The 22,598-nt window shown below is 37.5% G+C and overlaps 2 protein-coding genes across 2 annotated transcripts; one reads left to right on the top strand and one right to left on the bottom strand.

Moving 5' to 3' along the window:
• Positions 1-1,441: 1,441 nt before the first annotated feature.
• Positions 1,442-10,196, top strand: Oseg5 (intraflagellar transport protein Oseg5). The gene is made up of 8 exons (XM_073970507.1): positions 1,442-1,739; positions 1,802-2,079; positions 2,145-2,323; positions 2,404-2,631; positions 2,698-3,077; positions 3,139-3,308; positions 9,128-9,527; positions 9,595-10,196. The coding sequence occupies exons 1-8, from the start codon at positions 1,552-1,554 to the stop codon at positions 10,169-10,171; spliced, it is 2,400 nt and encodes a 799-aa protein (XP_073826608.1). The 5' UTR covers positions 1,442-1,551; the 3' UTR covers positions 10,172-10,196.
• Positions 10,114-21,247, bottom strand: LOC141395086 (glyoxylate reductase/hydroxypyruvate reductase-like). Its single transcript, XM_073970508.1, has 4 exons — positions 20,814-21,247; positions 10,850-11,181; positions 10,658-10,783; positions 10,114-10,325 (listed from the first exon to the last, which is right to left on the bottom strand). Exons 1-4 carry the CDS (start codon positions 21,221-21,223, stop codon positions 10,207-10,209), a joined length of 987 nt encoding a protein of 328 aa, XP_073826609.1. The 5' UTR covers positions 21,224-21,247; the 3' UTR covers positions 10,114-10,206.
• Positions 21,248-22,598: the final 1,351 nt, after the last annotated feature.

Consider the following 22,598-nt stretch of genomic DNA (forward strand, 5'->3'; position numbering starts at 1 on the left):
CATATTGATTTTCAGTGTCCATGGGACATAAGTCTCTTAGGACTTCAGATATAACTTCAAAATTCAAATGCACACATCTCATTATGGTAAATATACTCTACTTTAGCCATTTCTATGAACATCAGCAACTGGCTTTACCCTGTCGTCGAAACCAAAAAAGGTATTGTTTTATATATGTAAATGTTATATAAATGTTGGAATACGACAATGGAATTTAAATCTATTGGTTGTATAATTACGAGATTACACTACAACAATCAGTAGTTGCCTGTGATTTTGTATATCAAAGAATGAAAATAAAAGGAGTCATGCGATTTTTAATAATTTATTGCAATTTCTATACAAGAAATGCGATCGGTAAAACTAAATTGTTTATAATTTCGGTAATTAACGATATTTTTCAGTAAGTTAGTGATGAAAAAAGTGGTCGTTAAGTTCCGCCTATAGCAAGAGTGCTGTTAACTTTTATTTAAACTTTTCATTCATAATTTTGCGTTTCTATTTTACCGATGTTTGTCGGTAACTCAAAATATGAGTTTGAGAACCTAAAAAAATCAAAAAACTAAGATATTAATTCCTACGATTTAAAAGTTTTAAACATTTCTAGATAAAATACCATTGGAATACATTATACAGAACTAATTCCTTCAGAGGAAAGGAACACCCAAAATCGATTTTTAAGGGAACTAGGCTACACAACACTACGTTGAAAATACTGTTGCTTATTATAGTTAGATATCGATGGTTGAACGGGAGAAAAATCATTCGACAGATTCAGATAGTTAATTCTATATTGACTGTATAACTGTGTCAACAGTGGCTTGCCAGAAAGACGAGATGTGGAACGAAAACTTAAAACTTAATTTTTCCTATTTATACACCAATTGCTATTGCCAAGAACGAAAACGTCAATGAAATAAATAAGAAACTAATGCTCAAGATAGGAAAAAATATTGATGTCCGGATTATCGAGGTACGAAAAATATGAGATGTCCGGATTACCGAGTCTACAATGTAAAACATTCTAGTGTCCGGATTAGCGCGTTGTCCGGATTATCGAGACTATACTGTATATAGATTTTACATTATATATGTATTTTATATTTCATTTACATATTATATTTTATACATTAGTTTTTTAGGTATAAACGGCTTTTGGTCGGGATTTTTTATAAAACTTATGGTGTTGGCAACTCTAGCAGATATTACGCACCTTACTCAATTTCTCATCTAAAAGGGAACTGTCAGGCGCCATCTAGAGCATTCTAGCGGTAACTAATTCCCAATAAATAAAATAACCGCTATTTCTTTGCAAGCCAAATATCTTAGTCGATTCCACAACCAGTAGGAAATCTAGCAAAGAAAAATTGTAAACAACCCACTATTTTGTATTCCAGCAGGTGTTTACCGCCAAAAATTTTTACCCACAGGTTTATTTGTTGCCATGACAATTGTTTGTTAATGGTTAAATGACAAGTTGTTTTCTTTAGTCCTTAAAAATTCATTGAGTTTAGAAAAACCTCAAACGAAATATTACGGGAAATCAATAAAATGAAATTAAAGACTCATATCTGTAAAAAGACACCGTCAAATGTCAATGGAGAATATGGTTTCAACGTGATTTCCAACAAAGACATTGGAGGAGGACAACAAAATAATGCCAAAAGTGATAAAACTTTGGAAAATCTACCACTGAGTTGTGTGGATTGGAGCAGTAATGATGAAATTTACTTTGTGAGGTTAGTATGGAGTGGGCGAAAAATAAGTGAAACATTTAGTATTGATTTGATTCTCTCTCTAGTGATGATCATCAAATTTTCAAATGGAGTTCCACAACTAGAGACTCTGTGGAAGTGGCCAAATTGCCAGATGACTTCATACCCACCGACTTACATTGGTTGTTGTTGGGTGGTCGCAGCAGTGGAGGGGGTAAAGGCAGTGACACCTTGCTAATATGCAGCAACGATGGACGTTTTATTATTTTGAATAAAAGTTCACGTGTAGAGAGAAGCATTACAGCTCATACAGCTGCAATTTCATCGGGTAGATGGAGTCCAGATGCAGCTGGGCTATTAACTGGTAAGAAATGAAAGAGATTTATTGGGATGAAGTTGTTAACTGTGTGTGTGGGTTTTATTTCCTAGCTGGTGAAGACGGTGTCATTAAAATCTGGTCTCGTTCGGGTATGCTACGTTCAACGGTTATACAAAGCGATGAACCAATTCGATGTGCCAGATGGGCACCTAATTCAACATCGATTGTGTTTTGTCAAGGTAGCCATATTTCGGTGAAGCCATTGGCGGCCAACAGCAAGCTTATAAGGGTGAGTAGGATTATGAAAAAGAGGAATTTTAAAGATTTTAATTATGGCACTCCTTTGCTCTCCTTCTCTCTTTTTGCCAGTGGCGTGCCCATGATGGTTTGGTTTTATCCCTAAGCTGGTCAGCACAATCGAATATCATAGCCTCTGGAGGAGAAGATTATCGGTTTAAGATATGGGATTCACAGGGTGCAAATTTATTCACCAGCACCACTGAAGAATATGCCATAACTGCAGTGGCCTTTAATCCTGAAAAGGATATACTATTGGTTAGCACTTTTAATATGTTGAAATTGTGTTCCACGGCAGGGGTTAGTATTAATATTTCTTCTAAAACCAAAATTATAATTAAAATAATTATTTTCTTACCTTGACAGTGGCCCTACAGCACGGCACGTTTCAATGAACCTGCCGTTGGTTCATTCCATGCCCTCTCATGGTCCTCAGATGGAACCCAGGTGGCTTGTGGTACCTCAACAGGTCAATTAATTGTCGGCTATATTGTACAGAAGCAAATGATTTCGAGAAATTTGAAGGCAACAACAACAGGACGCAAGTCGTTACGTTTAGAGGATATAACCAATGGTAGCAGTGATATGTTGGAATTTACGGAACGCATAATTAACTTCGCTTTGGGTTATGGCCATCTCATTGTGGCCACATCAAATCAAATTCATATTTATAATGAAAAATATATAAATACGCCAATTATTATTGATGGCCGTACCGACGTGAGAGTTATACAAGTGGGAAAGAAGTAAGTGAGAGAATTTTCTAAAATTTTGAAAATTATAAAAATCTGCAATTTTCTTTTGTAGATTTTTCATGGTCTTGGACTCAACATCAATATGGGTTTATACATATACGGGACGTTTACATTTGAATCCACGTTATCCTGGTAGTCAAGCTCAAATTCCGCTGCTTAATGGACGTAGTATTTCTTTGGGATTGGATACACTGGTTGTTCGCGATAATTCCGATACTATGGGTAAGTTAATCGGAATTTGTTTACAAGGCCTTACAGTTCTACTTGTAAATTTTAATTATACCCTCAGTCCATGGTACAAGAATAGTAATAATAGTGGAATGCCGTCTGCCTTTAGAATAATTTTGGTATATAAACTTTTTTACGATCAAAAATGTGACCCATCGAAATAATGGTTAGGACAAAATCTATTTCAGATAATTTGGAGTCGTTTTTTCGCTAAAATGCTCTCCACGATAACTTTCTAAGGGAGTAACTGATTTAGTGCAAACGATGCTAATGTTTCTTCCAGATATAGATCAGATTCGAATATTTGCCGACATATACCCTCAGCCTATGTGAATTGAAACTTTTATCTACGGTCAGATCGAATGTATTTCTGGCCTTTTCATTATTTTGTGCCCTTTTTTGGACATTTGAACTTGCCGACGAAAATATGGATTAGGATTAAAGTTCACAAGGGTTGCAGAGGACGTACTTATTTTGGGAGTTATATCTTTCCGATAAATGTTGCGCCCACTAGTGCGTCATCGTATAACTTTTGGACCAGTATGCCAGGAAGCATGGACTTGTCCACGGAAGACATAATACCGCTGTAAGCAGGACAACAACAAACAGCATCGGTATACATTTTCAAATGATCTTCGAACAGATCCTAAACTGCACTTAGACACAAATGTTGAACTTTTGTGGAAGAGGTACCCTAAGGTACCTCCATTTTAGAAGTTAAACTAAATCTGGACAAAATATTATGAGATCAAAAGTTTAGACCAAATTTGTTGATGAGATATCGTGCATACCATTTAAGTGAATTTTTTTTTTAATATTTGGGGGAAGTACCGGAAGTTGTGGACCGGTATTGCTTATCTTCGAACTGAAGCTATGACAAAATATGACGAAGGCCAAATTTTGGACCAAATCGGTTAGCTCGAGAATTATCGTGCTCTCCACCCACTACATATGGTACTATAAAGGGTTTTTTACGCCTTTCGGGCTGTTTTCTCAACAGGTATGGACTTGCCCCTGAAAAAAACTTTTAACGTAGTAATTGAGGCGCCAAATGCAAGTTGATTCAACAAAAATCAAAGTGATTCGAGAGCAGGTCTTAAAGTGAACTTATCCGAAATTTTGTGTGAGAGGTACCCGAAGGAATGGGCAAATATAGTCCATATTCAAACCTGATCTATATCTGGTTAATATATTAGGATGTGTAAAATATGGACCAAATCGTTCCGTCCCTTTAAGAGTTATAGTGCGCACAATTTTTTCGAACACTTTTGAACTTTTGTGGGGGAGGTACCTGAAGAAGTGAACCGATATGGCTTATCTTCGAACTTAAACTAAGTTTGGACCAAATATTATGAAGGCCAAATTTTGGACCAAATCGGTTGATCCGATCGAGAGTTATCTTGCGCTCCAACCACTACACACAGTGTCATAGGGTTTTTTTTGCATATTTCAGGTTACTTTCACAGGAAGTATGGACTTGCCCCTAATGAGACATGTACTGTGGTAAGCGTGGCAGTGAATACAAGTTGTTAAAACAAAAATCAAAGCGATTCGAGAGCAGGTCCTAAACTGAACTTTTCCGAAATTTTGTGTGGGAGGTATCCGTAGGAGTGGACAGATTAAGTCCATACTAAACCCTCATCTAAGTCTGGTAGAAATTTCACGATGTGCAAATTATGGACCAAATCGGTTATTCCCTTCAAACTCACAAATTTTCCGAACATTTTCGAACTTTTGTGGGGGAGGTACCGGAAGGAGTGGACCGATATAACCCATCTTCGAACTTAAACTAAGTTTGGACAAAATATTGCGAAAGCCAATTTTGGACCAAATCGGTTCATCCGTTCGAGAGTTATCGTGCGCTCCAGCCAGCCAGCCAGACAGACAGACGGACAGTGCTAAATCGACTCCAAATTTCGTCCATACTTGGGGTCTAAAACCATTATTTCGATGAGTCACATTTTGCCCGTATGAAAGTGTATATACCCTCGTTAGCATAAATGCTGAGGGTATAAATAGAGTAGACACCTCTCACATAAAGTTTTAAGTAGTACTTGTTGTTGTTGTAAAAGTGTTTATTATTATGTTTGTATGTTCGTTCTTCTGTTCAATCTGGCTCTGGCAGCCAGTTTCTGTATGTCGAAAGAAGAATGTGTGCGAAAGAAACACGTCCAAACTCATGTGTGTTTTTCAACTTTGTTTTTTTGTTTTGAAGCAAAAGCAAAGGTAAAATTATTTCGAAAACTAAAGTTCGGGCGTGTTTCATTCGCACACATTCTTCTTTCGACATACAGAAACTGGCTGTGGGTCTATCTCCAGTTCCAGGAAAAGGGCTGCTTCGATGGGATGTAGCCACAGATCCACTGGAGTTAGATGAGTAGGTTTGGCGGGGCAATTGAAAAGGTGCTTTGTGTCGTGCGGGCCCATGCCGCATACTGGGCAGATATCTTGCACGGTTCGATCGATTTCCGTCCAATAAGAATTTAGGCGACTGCAATATCCCGAGTGTAATTGAGCCAAAACTACTCTGGCCTTAGCAACTGCATCCGTGTATCTAGAGCGTGGATATCCTTCATGATGTGGCTGAATGTGTCGGGCCTACCCACCTCTCACTGTAACACCCAAGCAAGTACTGCAACGAAAGCATCTCATTGTGTTGCTGTACTGGAAGAATCTTTGCCTCCTCATGTAGATGGTCCACTGAAGACTTGAGGAGGCACCCTGTTGCTGTTCGCAGGGCGGCATTCTGACAGTTTTAAATCTTGTGTGTACTTGTGGTCTTTGTTACAACGTTAGTTTCCGAAGCCTGGAAAATTGGCAGGATAGCCTGCTTTTGAAGCCATGCCTCTGTGTTAGTCTTGTGCCAGACTATGAAAATTTTCATGAAAATGTTTTGAACTTATGGGTAAGAAGGGAGAAAGGGAGCTCCTTCATCTCCGCTCTCTCCTAAAAGCTAAAATATTTTCATGTGTTATTTTCAGTGTCTGACACAAGAGTTTGTTGCTGTATTTTCTCAATCTTAATCGCCTTAACTAACTTTAAATGAAAGGTGTTTTTGCGTATTCTGAAACTACAAGAAAAATCAAAAAGAATTTTCAAATAAATACTAATAGGGAAAAAGTGTACATACACCACAATGAAATATGGATATTGTGCCTGATATCTTTAAGGCAAAATAGGAACATATTTGTGGATTAATTGCCGTTATTTCAGGTCAGATTTCGCGTATAGCTCGTTAAAGTAGAACTTTGCAGATTTCTTTGAGTTTTTGATTTTTAAATAAAAAACTTTCTGGCCTAGGCAACTCGCAGTGTCGCCAGTGTCATTTGACATTTTTTTTGGAAAGTTTGACAGTTTTTAGGCTAAGCGTACTCAGGTCAGTTTGACATATGACCATGTCTTGGGTTGTTTACAGTGGCTTGATTGAGACACCTCCAAACCATGGGTTTTGAACGCTATTACAACATCTTCTGGCGACGAAAATCGTTGACCACGCTTTTTTTATTGATTTGCTGGAATCAAATGAAGTCACTGGATCCCTAGTCGGGACTGTACGGCGTATGACCCATCAATTCCACGTTTTGTCCGGTCAAACATGCGCTGGTTTGAATCGATATGTGAGAGCTCGCATTGTCATGATGCAGAACAATTCGTCTTCTCTTGTTGGTTTTTCGAAATTCTCAGGAGATTTCAGGCAAACAAATTGTAGTGTAATGCTCAGAATTAATCGTCCTTTATTTCTCAATCTGTAGAGTCGCCACACGACCAGTTTTGCCGAAGAGACAGGCGAACATTTGCTTCGAAGTTATATTTCCATGAACAACTCTGGTTGGATTTGGCTCGCTTTCGGAGGCCCAAACGGTCGATTCCTGTTTTGTTTCGGGCTTCTAAGCATATATCCAAGATTCGTCAACTGTGACGATCTTATAAATGCCGTTTGAAGCACCGCGATTGTTTTATGCACAATTTCTTTGCACTAATCCACGAGATCCTTTTTTTGAGCGATTGACCTATTTTGCTGAATCTAGCGAGAAAAAGCCATTTTTGCGGACACGTGTTCATGCAATATCGAATGCTTGTTGGTGGAATAAATACCCAAGGATGTCTCTATCTGACGGTATTTAACATGGCGATCTTGGATTATCCGTTCACCCACGGCTTAATTTTTTTCTGACACAACGGCCGTTTTTGGACGACCTTCGTTTTTTAGCGAGTGTCCGCCACGACTGAATTCATTGAACCAGTTTTTCATAGTCCTATAGGATGGTCCTATAGTTTGATCGATGCACTCTTGCCGTGATTATCCACGTGGAAAGTTCTAAAAATTGTTCGGACGAAAATGTTCACAAGTAAATTCCCTTTTTTCGCAAAGTAATTTTTTCAAGTCACTGTAAAGAACCCAACACATGGTCATATGTCAAACTGACATGAGTATGCTTAGGATAAAAACTTTCAAACTTTCCAAAAAAAAAATGTCAAATGACACCTGGCGACACTGCGAGTTGCCTAGGCCAGAAGGTTTTTAGTGCCCCTCGTAAAACCCCAGAAAATCATTGGAGCTGATAATTTTGAGATCCTAAAGCGCTTTGAAGTTTTTCTTGTGGACATTATATGCTCCTGAACTTTGCTAAATATACGAATTCCTGACTTTTCTCATAAAGTTTATAGGTTTCACATTTCACATTCCAAGGGGCAAATACAAGCTGGAATTACGGCCCCTAGCCGAGATGATGATTCCTCGAGTCAATTCGGTACAGAGAACAGGCAGTCGGGGGTTATGTAAAATAAGTCGTTTTGCCTTGTACATTTTAAAGAAATAATCCATTATTTTTCAGCCTAATAATGCATAACGTAGCTTGTTTACATTATTTTGTAATGGATATTCGGCTTAAATGTCTCACAATGCTTTAAGCATTAAAAATTCTTAGTATTTCTGCTAAAAGTGAGTAGCGGTGCCAAACATTATGTGCCACCGTTACTCATTACTTGGTAATGAGTAAAATAAGTGGTTTCGTTTTGTTAAAATTTAAAGGAGTAACCCGTTAATTTCCATCCTACTAGTAATGCTAAAATATCTTGTTTGTATAATTTCGTAATGTTCGGCTCATATACATAGCTCCAAAATATTCCTGACGATTCTACTACTATCGATAACTGGATACCAAATATCTTCCTCTTTCTTGGTAACTTTAACGTAAATTAGTAGCTTTTTAAAATTGACCGCATCCATCTTCCTCTCCATATGGTACGAGATTTTGTGGGCACTCCGCTATTTGGTAGTAGCACTAGAAGACGGTAAGCTCATTTTCATCTCTTTTGGGATCTCAGCGGCGTTAAGCACTTCAGAAAGGATCATTCATCGTCTACTTGCGTGCATCCTGGTGTGTTGTGTTGAATTTCATGGACTAAAGAGTCCACGAGTTCTACAGTGATGAAATGATATGCACATCCGCCTTGAAGGCTGAATGCCGGGGTTCGATTCCCACGCCAGGCAACATGAAGTTTCCAACGGTGGCAAAAATACTTCTCAGCGTAATGTAGCCGAAATCTCTTGAGTATCTTAGCCATGTAAAACTTGTCTGGTGTCTTAGGACACTCGGTTCGGACTTGGCGATAAACAATAGGTCCCATACCATTGAGCTAATATGAGTCGGGGTGCATTAAGTGATATGAAAGAAGCCTCTTTTATCCCTTCTGGGAGGTTTGTGCAACATTTATAAAACTATAAAGGTTCCATGGTCTCCATTAACCGAATTTTGAAACAATTTCTTCTGCTACTTATAGTGTTTCTTTTATTACTAATTTTCTTTTAGTTCTTCACATCTTCGATCTGATACCAGGAGCGACTAGGCAATATGAACCGTTTACGTTGAAGGCAAAAACACAAATTGCTGAAATTGCCGCCTGTCGAGCTGGTACGGTGGATGATCAATTTGTTGTAATGATCGATAACAATCGGGAATTGTATATAACTGAGACTCGTAATCTAAATACGAGCAATGAGCGAAGCACTATAGTTGGCAACGGAATCAGTGGAACAACAACGGGTGAGATTTATAAAATTGGTACTCAGGTGACAACGGTAAAATGGGCCAGTGAATCCAATATTTTGGTGGGTGTACACGACGCTTGCTATAGTATTTGGTATTGTCCCGGCGAAGGTGCACCAGATCCAACAATTATTGCTTTGACCACGGTGAACATAGATGCCACGTAAGTTTGAGAGACTTTGTATTTTTTATAAGCTTCACATAAAAGTAATTTTTATTTGGTCTTCCAGCGAATTTGGTAAAAACATTGCCATTGAATCTTTTGAAGATTCCATTGTCACCTTTCGTTGCGCCGGAGCTTTGTTACCCATCGCCGTAAATATGTATTGTGAAATCTTACATCGCACCCTGGCTGAGGGTCAATGGCAGCAATCGTTGAAAATTTGCCGTTTGGCACATAATGCCTATTTATGGGCAACCTTAGCAGCTGTTGCTACTCGAAAAAATCAGCTGCAAATTAGTGAGGAAGCCTATTCGGCTGCCTTACAAATCGACAAGGTTAGCTATTTACAGCACATCAAAACTTTAGACCCATCAAGTCCGGAATATATGGCTGAAAATTCACTTATGTTGGGAAGACTTGTAGAGGCTGAGACAATTTTGATACATAATCGCAAGTATCGTCAAGCCGTGGAGTTGTGCTTGCGTATGCATAATTGGCGTAAGGCATTGGAGGTGGCCCAGAAACATGAACCGGATTTAATGGAAGTTGTGCTGGAGCAACGAAAGAAATATTTAAATGCCTTGAATCGTGAAGAATGGGATACTTTATTTATAAGTTTAAGTGTTAAAGATAATGACGAATAAATGTGTGTTAAGATTTAAAATAAAATGTTTGGTTCTTAATAGGCTGGACAAATCATTGGTCTTCCCTCCAGGGCATTGATAAGATTATTGGCTGCCAACATGGCCATTTCAGTGGTGGTCTTCAAGGTTTGGGTACCAAGATGAGGTATTACAACTGAAAAAGAAGGTAACAATAGAGGGTTAGAATATTTTGGAATTGCTTGGACTTTTCGAAATCTTCGAATTAAGTTAAAGTTTGTTGCAAAATACAATTTGTTGGTCTGTTCCAGAATCTTCAAGAGGCTACTACGTTTTACTACGATAACATTTTTTTCCTTTATGTTATCGGAAAAAATAGTAAAAATTAGTAGATTCTTGCAGTTCTGGAACAGACCATGTATGTTTTTTTAAAAAAGATACTTATCCTATGCCATATTGTACTAAACTTAGTTTTTACTTGGCAAATCTTGGGTTATAATTATTTATTATAAATTATTTTATACTCACCACAATTTGGTATTTTCAATAACGGATGATCAGCAGGCAATGGTTCAGGAGTCATTACATCCAAACCAGCGGAAAATATTTGCCCCGTTTTCAAGGCCTCAATCAAGGCATCTTGATCCACAATTCCTTTTAAAAAACAATATATATTATTTATTTAAATTGCAGACCATACCTCCCTCCCACCATCCTTACCTCCTCTACCCACATTAACGAAAACACAATTCTTTTTCATTTTTCCAAAGGCCTCACCATTAAATTTTCCCTTTGTTTCGCTTGTTAAAGGACATGCCACCACCAGAAAATCACTTTCCTTTAGTAGTTCATCAAAGGTGACATGTTCGGCTCCAAAGTCACCATCATTTTCTCTTCGCGTTCTCGTGTGATAGATAATCTTTTTAATATCCCAACATTGTAGACGTTTTGCTATGGCCTGACCAATACCACCAAAGCCCAGAAAACCAATAACAGAGTCACGTATCTCCTGACCCATTAGCCAATTGTAGCGTTCCGTTTCCCATTGGGAACTGTAAGAATAAAATTTAAACTTTATATAATGGCCACCCTAAGAAATGTTAATCAAAGCTCATTTAATTACAGATGTTAACACATGCTCTGTTAAATAACAGAATATAAACAGAAGTTAATGTTAGATAAGCTTTGGCAACTAAGAAGCTTTTGTTTTCTTTAACCCTCATAAGAGAAGAACAAACAAAAACGACGTAACCTTTTTATACCCTCCACCGCGAACTGAATTGAGGTGGAACAATACCGAAAAAATGCCATGTGGAAAGTTGTATACCCCCTACGAAGACTAAATACCAAATTTCAGCCGGTGGGATATTGAGGTCACAATCTTCAAAGTACCGAAAATTGGAAGGTACCGTTCCATACGGGCTATATGAAGACATGAACATATACAGACAAATTTCTGGTGGAAAGTTTTATACCCACTACGAAGAAACGAAGACTAAATGCCAAATTTCTGCAATTTCGGTGGGATATTTAGGCCTCAACATTCCAAATTCCGAAAATCGGGAGGTACCGTTCAATTGGGGTATATGAAGACGTGGACCTATACCGAACATTTTCAGACGAAAAGTTGAATACCCCTAACGAATACCAAATTTGAGCAATTTCAGTGGGATATTAAGGCTAAAACCTTCAAAATGGAGAAAATCGGAAGGTAACGTTCTATTGGGGCTATATGAAGACGTGTACCTATATCGATACATTTTATACCCCCAAACTTTCCAAATTAAATTTATCGAAACGAAGACTAAATATCAAATTTCAATCATGTCGGTGAGATATTGAAGCATCAACCTTCAAAATACGGAAAATCGGGAGGTATAGATCTATGGGAGCTATGTATGTGAAGACGTGAATCTATACCTAAAAATTTCCGGTGCAAAGTTTTATACCCCCAACAAAGACTTAATACCCAATTTCAGCCATTTTGGTGGGATATTAAGGCCACAACCTTCAAAATACCGAAAATCGGCAGGTACCGATCTATGAGGGCTACATGAAGACGTGAACCCATACCGAAAAATTTCCGGTGGAAAGTTTTATACACCCAACGACTACTAAATACTAAATGCTAAATTTCAGTGTGATATTGCCTCAACATTAAAAATTCCGAAAATCGGGCGATACCGTTTAATGGGGGGAAGACGTGGACCTAACCCGACAAATTTCCGATGGAAAGTTTTATACCCCCAAGGAAGACTAAACGCCAAATTTCAGCCATTTCGTTGGAATATTGAAGCCACAACATCAAAATACCAAAAATCTGGACGCACCGTTCTATGGGGGCTATATGAAGGTGTGAACGTATTCCGACAAATTTCTGGTTGAAAATTGCATACTCCCAACGAAGACAATATATACCATGGCACAAATACCCAGGTAGTGGCATCGTAAAATTTTGAATATGTTATGTCAAAACTTTCTTTATGTTGTTGGGGAAATTACAACAAAAATAATTTCTTTATAAAGGGATTTGACTTTTCATATTCGATCAGCTGGTGTGATACCACTACCTGGTAGTTCTGCCATGATATATACCAAATTTCAGCCATTTCGGTGTGATAATGGGACTAAAACAGGGTTAGGCACCATACTTTTATATTGCATACTTTACGGGGTGTCCTTGTGTGAGTGCATGCTTTTTCAATTGGTTGAATTGTGAGTGCATGCTTTTTCAATTGCAGTGTCTGTTTCCACAGTGGGCAGCTGCAAACAGCGTCTGTACTCTAAGAAGAGCGGCTGAAACGAAGACGGTAAACTTTAAACCCATCAGAAGATAAGGGGAAATCACTGATGTATTTATCCCTTGAAAACCATATAACAATGAATGCAGAACAAAACACACGGCCCTCAATCTCCGGTAACTCGAGGGTGCTAAGAATCCCCGGAGTTAAAACCAAAAAGACACTTAATATTGGTACATGAAATATCCGAAGTGTATATGAAGCAGGTAAACGAAACAATACAATAGCTGAAATGGACAGACTCAATGTGGACATACTGGGAGTGTGTGAAACTTGGTTGCCAAACTCTGGAGATTTTGTATCTCAAAATGCCAAAATATACTTTTCAGGTAACTCGGATAGAAATCATCGGAATGGAGTTGGCATTATAGTGAAAGAACATATAGCCAAAAGTGTCATCGGATTCATTCCAAAATCTGACAGAACTATGATAATAAAAATATCAGCAAATCCAGTCAACGTTAATATAATTCAAGTCTATGCACCTACAGCAGACAAAAGTAATGACGAGATTGAAACCTTCTACACTGAAGTCGAAGAACTAATTAAAATAACAAAACCGCACGAAATAACCATAATCCAAGGCGATTTCAATGCAAAGGTAGGAAGCGATATAGTTGCAGGAGTAAAAGGAAGATATGGTCTAGGAGACAGAAATGAAAGAGGTGACAGAATCATAGAATTTTGTCAGGAATTTAAAATGAAAATTACCAATACCCTGTTCATCCTACCGCCAAGAAGGTTATATACTTAGAAATCCCCCCAAGATAGAGTCGGCAATGAGATAAGAAATCAAATAGATTTCATACTTATAAACAGTCGACATTGCTCATCTGTAAGAAAGATCATCTGTGAGAAAGATCGCAGATGTACCATCTGATCACAATCTTCTGATGGCAAAAATCCACATTAAACAAGCACGACAATCAAAAAAAAAAAAAAAACACGAAATCGAAAAATTGACGTCGGAAAACTCGGAAATCCTACAATAAGGTCTGGCATTTCTTCTCAAGTCAACACAGAATTAATCAGTATCGACAGGAATGACGTGGAAAATATATGGAACAGTGTGAAGACCACAACCAATTCAATTGCACGTGACACGCTTGGAAACTACACAAAACCAAATAGTAAAAGCTGGATGACTGAAGAGATACTTCAACTGATGGATGAGCGTAGAAAATACAAAAATAGTAACTACGAGATGTATTGGGAAATCAACAGGGAAATTCAAAGGGAAGTGGGTATAGCCAAAAACAACCATCTTAACAGTCAATGCCAAGAAATTGAACGACTGATGACACTGCACGACGACTTTCAGTTACACAAGAAAATGAAAGAAACAGCCGGTATATACAGAAATAATAATTCATCAGTCCAATACAATAACAATAATGAACCCGTTCTTGAAACCGCTGTGAAGAAAAACATCTGGAAAGAATATATTCAAAACTTATTCAAAGATCCTACTAGATCTGATTATGACTACCGGATATCACAGCAAATGACAGGCGAGGCAATAACAAACAACGAAGTTAAAGATGCAATAAAATCCCTCCGAGAACGAAAATCCACGGGTCCTGATGAAATACCTGCCGAAATACTAAAAATGATAAATGATAACAATATTGATCTGTTAACGAAACTATTTAACTATATTTATGACACCGGAAAATACCCCGAGGATTGGCTGAAGTACACATTTATAACCATTCCAAAGAAATCTCACCCCAAAAGATGCAACGACTACCGACTTATTAGCTTGATGAGCCACGCCTTAGACGGTTATACGAAAAATGCGAAAAAGAAATGGGCGAAACACAATTTGGTTCTAAAGAAGCAAAAGGAACCAGAGAATCACTATTCTGCGTACAAGTGTTGGTTCAAAAATGTAGAAGTGTCCATAAAGACGTTTTTATGTGATTCATCGACTACGAGAAGGCATTTGACACCGTACAACATGACAAGCTCATTGATATTTTGGCGTCAATTGGAATAGGGGGAAAAGAAATTAGATGCATTAAAAGTCTGTATTGGCACCAAACCGCACATGTTAATATCAACGGAGAAATGACGGAAGAAATATCTATATCCAAAGGAGTAAGACAGGGTTGTACTCTGTCCCCACTACTGTTTAATATATATTCGGAAAAAATATTCAAAGAAGCAATATATAACGCTAAAGAAGGAATCCTCAAAAATAATGCTTATATAAACAATATCAGATACGCTGACGACACTACACTAATAGCAGACAGCCTATCAGGTTTACAAAATCTTGTCACCAGACTAATTGCGTGTAGCGAAAGATATGGATTAAGATTAAACATCAAGAAAACTAAATATATGATAATAAGCAGAAAAAACAATTATGAAAACATGAATATAATAATTCACAACACTCCACTCGAGAGAGTGTCGAGCTTCAAATATCTGGGGTTCTCAATAAATGATCAGTGGGATAACTCCAAAGAAATTAAATGCCGGATAGAAATGGCAAGAGACGCCTTTCACAAATATAGAAAAGTTTTGACAAGTCATGATATTAACATCACAACAAAGACATAAAAGCCTACATATGACCAGTACTGTTACGCACCGGAAGTATGGACTCTAAAAGCAGTAGACGTCAAGCGATTAGAATCACTCGAAATGTGGATATATCGGAGAATTCTTAAAATCCCATGGATAGCTCACGTGTCAAATGACGAGGTTCTACGCAGATGCGAAACTCAAAATACCGCATTCTACAATCAATTCTACAAGCCAGTATAGAAGGAAAACGTAGCAGAGGAAGACAAGAGATGTCCTGGCTCCAAAATATTCAACAATGCACTATAGGTAATTTGCCCTGTTTTTGAGACGAAAATTAATAAAAGCGGAATTAAAGGATTTTTTAACTTTTTAAATTATTTATGTGTAAAAGTGAGATAAAAAAAAGATTTTTACAGATAAATTCGGATATAAGGAACAACGGTTATAAGCAACTACGTATATAACGAACAAAGCTATTTTTTCCAATGCCATTTTCATTTGTTTTCTTATACACAACAAAGTGTTGAAAACGATCACGGTAGTAAGTAACAAAAATTTCGTCCCCGCGAGTAGATTTTCCAACGGATTTTGTACTACAGTTTTGTATATTTTATTAATATACGTTAATAAAGCCGAGTTTAGTACTCCTTTAAACCGTATTAATGATTAATATGTAATAGAGATATAAAATAAAGATTACTACTGCCGCACCGTCTATAGAAAACCACGGATATACCGAACAATTTGTCGCCATTACTTATTTTACTTGCAATGAAATTGTAAACAACAATATTTTTTACATTTATTATTTACTTTCTCAAACCAAACTTCCACAATTTTAAGACTTTTTATTGAGAAGTAACCTAATAAAATCACATAAATATCAAAAAACGGGCAAAATCTGGTTTTGAAACATAGTAATACCAAAGCAGAAGACTTTCAGTAATGTGTTCTAGGTGGCAAAATCACGGCCAATTTAGTATAAGTCTATATAAAGTGAGTTTAAGAAAAATAAAATATTTATTTCTGACTTTTTGTGTTTTTTGGTCGGTACCCAAAATGTTTAAGCTATATTATATATTAAATAAATTCCTCTCGCAATTACCAATCTATTCCATTTTACATACATTTACACTTAATTTATTTTTCCGCGGTTTTAAATACATTGAAATATGCATTATAATATCTATTTTTTTAGTTTGTCTTCGAAATTCTCAATTTGACAGCAATTTAAACCGCGATAATGGCGCTATTTTGAAAAATATCATTCATATTAATAAATTTTGACATGTTCTTTTTTCAATGCCAACTAAAAAATTATTATTATTAAAAGTTGCAAAATCGACTTTTTGCCAAAAACAGGGCAAATTACCTATAGTGCAATGGACAGAATTCCGAAATGCAGAAAATTTAATAAGTGTCGCAAGAAATAGAGATTTATTTTCTTATTTTGTCAATGATATATAAAATATTATACATGAAATGTAATATGGTCGCTAACATTCGAATATCGAATATGCAATAAAGAAGAATTGTGTGTGTGTGGAGAGCAACGTTCAATGAGCGCCCGTGGGGGCACTCTCGCCTGACGCTGGACTAAATTTTAGTCACTAAAATCTTCAAAATACAGAAAATCTCGAGGTATCGTTATATTGGGGCTATATAAAAATCGATATAGCCCATTCCTATACCAAACACCTATCTTAAAAATAACGAGCTGTATCAGGACCGCCATAAAATTCTGTGAGGAAATGGGATGTATTACCGACTATTGCGATATTTCCGTCGTTAGACCTCCTTTGTAAACCTACTTTGCATCATTGTAAAGGTGAGATTTTCAATTTTCATAGGCATGCATTGCATCAGCATGGGTAGTATCAGTGTTTTGTAAAGCATTATTTTTGTTTGACGAGTTGTGGCTTTGTTTTTGAAGTGCTTACTTAAGCCAAAGTAGCATCTGTTGGCCAATACAATTCTTCTTTTTATTTCACAACTGATGCCGTTTGTTGTGTTTACGGCGGTGCCAAGGTATACGAAGTCTTTTACTACCTCAAAATTATAGGAACCAACTTCAACCAACTTTTACCGCCAGACTCACATTAGCAGATTTTCCTTCGACCTTCATAAAGGTATCAGTTACTTATTTTACTGATCGTCCCATGATGTCTATGTCATCAGCATAGGCAAGTAATATGTGGCTATTGGTGTAGATTGTACCACTTCTTTTGACGTTTGCCTCTCGCATAACCTTCCCTAGCAGGATATTGAAAAGATCACACGAAAGGCTGTCTCCTTGCCTGAAACCTCTTTTGGTACAAAACTGAAGATCTTGTGTCAGTCAAGGCCATTTTACAAAGCCGAATGAGCTTTGCGGGGATACCAAATTCAGACATGACTTGGAATACCTTTGAACGTAGCGGGCTGTCGACAAAAGGCCGAGTAAATTTCGAACTGGGTTGCCCTTTTCATTTTTATTCTTTTATCAGAAGCAAGCAAGGTAAGCAGGCAAGGCAGTGTTACATACCGCCTAGTATCTGCTCTGGTGGTGGCCAGCATAGCTCGTGGAACTCTTCCCAGGGTCGGTTCCAACCCTACCACCAAGCACACGGGGATGCACAATTAAAGGGGGGATGAGAAACAAACACAAATACAACACAAACACAACACACACATGTGACAAGGGAACTTGGTGATGCTGTCCCCCCACTCTGCCCGCCCAACCTTGACCCTTGGTACCACTCCATATTATTTAAAGGGCCCCTCACTCCACTTGCACTTACCTTACCACAACGTACTCCCCACTTCCTTCTCTTATTAAGACTTTAGCAAATCATTTTTTGTATTATAAAATCAAACATAAAAATTATTATTTATTACAGCGGTCATTTTTTTTAAACCTAAGAACACATAAACATGTATAGTTAAAAATTCTGGACCACTAACGCCAACCTTGCACTTATTTCGTGAGCCAATGACTCGGATAACCTGTTGCTTACAAAGAGTTCTTTCCCCACAAAAACTCAATGGGATACACACTTTTCTTTTTTGACACCTACCTAAAAGAGCTCTCTTAGAGGGTATAAATAAGGACTTTAAATTGACGTTCACAGAGAACGTTCAACATTCCCGAAAACAAAACTCTTCGTAACCTAGGTAACCCTACTCTCACTGCGATAAAAAATTTGGTCGTTAATAATCCTCACATAAGAACAAAAGAATTATAAACTAATGTATAATAGGGGACAACACAACTTAACCTAAAATTTAAATCGATATTCAATGTTATTGTAATTAAAAATATATTAAATTTTAGCATAATTCATATAGTATGGTGGTGCCAATTTTTTTATGTGGCCATCTCAATTATAAATCTTGGCTTCACTTTTCTGTTTGGTTTGGTCTGAATGGTTTCTCAAGGGGATTTATTTCAAAAAATATCGTCTGCCTCATTTCCTTTATAGAGGAATAATCACGACTTGTTACCTGTTTTAACATGAACATTAATTATCCTTTTTATTTCTTTCCAGGGTTTACACCATCATATAGATTAAGGCAAGACGGCTCATGACTTCCTTTAAATGCTGCACTTAGGATTTTAAAGGGGATTTCCGCCCAATGGTCAAATGGGATTTCCCACTAATGGCTTCAGCACTGGCCAAACTTTACAGCACTGACAATAATTTTTTTTTTTTTTTGGTTCGGGTAAAATTAATGACGACCTCCTCCGAGCTGTTTGTTGAGGAGGCCGATGATCGTGGTCTTCAGTGATGTTGGCGATATCGTGAAATAAACAGAAACCTCTGTCAACATCCACATGACATAACACTGGGATTTAACAAAACTTACTCGTTTTATTTATCACACAACACATGTAATAACCAAAAAACACACGGGAGTTTGTTACCCCGAATTAAACCTATCCTCACGCAGAGTTGTATTTGCCGCCCGTCCCTCATGGAGTCGATCCCATTTGAAATGCAACCCTGAACTTGGCACCATTTTTTTCATTTGGAGGCTAGCAACTGGCCGTTTCCGGGTAGTCATTTTAAATTGGTGATTGCTGCAGTGAGACGAATGGTAAGAAAGGTTGGTGGGGACTTAATTATTTCCTTCACACAAAAAAATAATCGTGATAACCCACGCAACAGCAGTTTATGTACTCGTCCCTTTATTCTTTTATTTTTATTATATCAGAAATGAAGCAGGAAAGCAAGGTAAGCAGGCGAGGCTGCCTATGTACCCAGGTCTTAATGCCCCTATAGTTGGAGCATAAAGTCTTATCTCCTTTCTTACGGATGGGACACAGGATGCTCAGGTTTCAATCGTCGGGTACGCGCTCTTCCTGCCAGATGGAGCTAACTAGCTGATGCATACACCTTATCAGCGTGTCGCCTCCGGTTTTAAACAGCTCGGCTAGTAGGCCATCAGCTTCTGCTGCCTTATTATTCTTCAGCCGGTTTATTGCTGTCTTTACCTCATATTGGCCGGGTGGTATACATTCAATACCAACTTCTGGGATTGGATCTGTGGTATCTTCCGTATCCGGCGGTATTCGGCGTTAACGTAATAACATGCTTATAGTTTTTTGGCAGGTCAACAAAAAAACTAAAAACATGTTATTATTTTCTCTACGTTAGGATTCATTTAATGTATACGCCATGGCACAATTACCAAGGTAGTGGCATCGTAAAATTTTGAATATGTTATGTCAAAACTTTCTTTATGTTGTTGGGGAAATTACAACAAAAGTAATTTTTTTATAAAGGGATTTGACTTTTCGTATTCGATCAGCTGGTGTGATACCACTACCTGGTAGTTCTGCCATGGTATACGCTATGGAATTGACATTTGAACCCCAGTGTGTTTTTTTAAATCCCGTTATATTTAAAAATACCATAAGTCCCAAAGTTAACCAATACCTGGCCAACAGCGTCGACAAATGGCTGCAGACAACCTGTTACAACAACAAATTTGGCAGATCACGACAACAGACATCGGGAGTGAAACCTATTAGATTAGATCGGATTGAACATGGACAATGTATTCAAGACAACCTAGTTGTGACCTACTACAAAATCAATCTAATTTGGGTAGGTAGTGACCTAAGAAAGGGGTATTCCCATATTTTTCTAAGGAAAACTTTTCAAATCACCTTTAACAAATTATTCTCAGGCATACATTATATTTGAAACACCACATTGGTAATTTAAGGGTTAAATAATAATTTTCTTTTAGAAAAAGCTTTCATGTTGTAGTAAAAGCTTTCAATTAATTGAACAGCTGTTTGCTGTTCATTGATAAACAAAATAATTTATATATGTACATATATATGTACGTGTTTTACTTACTTTTCGATTTGTTGTCTCCCTGCATAGAAAAAACGTCCCGCAGCTATCATCAAACCTATGGCCAAATCAGCTACACCATTCTTAACCACGCCAGGTGTGTGACCTAATGGCATTTGACGGCGTTTAAATTCCGATACATCAACATAATCAATGCCCGATGACATTGTGGTAACCGCTTTCAGCTGAGAACCAGCAGCATCAAGTATTTCTCCATTCAATGGTTGATAAGAAGCCCAGAATATACCGTCAACTCCGGGTAATTTTTGCAAAATATCTGAACGAACAGGTGGGACATTTTCACAAACAATAGTTTCACATCCCTTTTGACGTAGGAATTCTAAGGCGGGAAGTGGCACCTCGGGATGTGTAACGAGTATTTTGTATAGGCGGCGAGCGGCGGCAGATGACATTCCGGTGTTTTGTGCGAAAATAAACTAAACAAGTGCAGAGAATATGCTAAATTTGCAATGGAAAAGTTTTTTTTTAACAACAACAACAACTATTTTTAAGAGAAGTATTAGAAGAGCATGGGAGAAATAGTGTAGGTTCTCTTACAAACCAACAGCAAATGAATAGGTACATATTTATATTGGAATAGAGAGAGCTAGACTGATGCGAAATTAAATTAACAAAGATCTCTCCAGGATTTTTTTTACCAGTTTTGTGGCAACCAGGGATGCCAGATAAGTTTGGTCGAAAATCGGCACTTTTCGGGTGCCAAAATCGGCAAAATCGGCAAAAAATTTTCAAAATCGGCAAAAAATCGGCAAATCAAATAACGTTTATTTCAATTCAAACTAATGCCATATTTAATAAGCATAATTTAAAAAATAAAATTTTAAGTGCAACAAAATAATTAACAATTCATAAACCAACAACCACGAAATGTGTTTCAGACAATTTGGAGTCGATTTAGCAATGTCCGCCCTTCTGTCTGTCTGGCTGTCTGGTGCGCACGATAACTCTCGAACGGATGAGCCGATTTTTCCAAGGTTTGGCTTTCGTATAGGGTTTTGGGTTTTCCCGGTTTTTATCATTCCCGGGAAACGGGAATCAAAAAATCGCCATTCCCGGGAATCCGGGATTTCCCGGGAAATTTTAAAATACGAGGGTGGATCAATATTTCCGTGATTTTTTATCTTCCCATAGTAACTTATATGAAATACAATATTTTCAAAGTGTTGCGGGCTCAAAAATGGAGGACACGTTTTCGCTCTATCGATTAAAAATGAAAAAATATGGAAAAATTCACCATGTTGCCCGGATTTTGCCCACACTGTCCATTTCCATTATTCAAAGCTAATGAAATCGCTCTATGGAAAGTGATTTGGCTCAAACAATGAAGTTATTGATCAGAAATTCCAATTTTATGGACCTCGAAAATCTTATGTTTTATTCTTATGCTTAAGATTGTATCAGTCAGCTGTGACGGCTGAGATATACCCTCAGCCTCGGACCTAAAGAAAAGAACCAAACACAATACTTCTGACGTTTCTAGTGGCTTTTTGAGTTTTTTTAGGAAGTATGGATTTGTCCCGAAAAAATTGTACCGTTTTAACTAAGGCCGCACAAACATGTTGCTGGGTATATCGGTCCATATTCCAACCTGATACATGACTAGATGAAATAATACGATATGCAAAGTTAAAACCAATCAGAAACATCCTGCGGGAGTTATCTTGCCAATTTTCCATTTTAGTTGTTGCCTTCAAGGTTTCTTGGAGCTTTTAAGACATTATCTCATTATCTTGCCCCGACTAAACTTGTATCGTTGTAAGGGGGACG

This window comes from Musca autumnalis, unplaced genomic scaffold (genome assembly GCF_047663935.1).
Source record: "Musca autumnalis isolate F117 unplaced genomic scaffold, ASM4766393v1 scaffold_2, whole genome shotgun sequence".
NCBI classification, from domain to species: Eukaryota; Metazoa; Arthropoda; class Insecta; order Diptera; family Muscidae; genus Musca; species Musca autumnalis.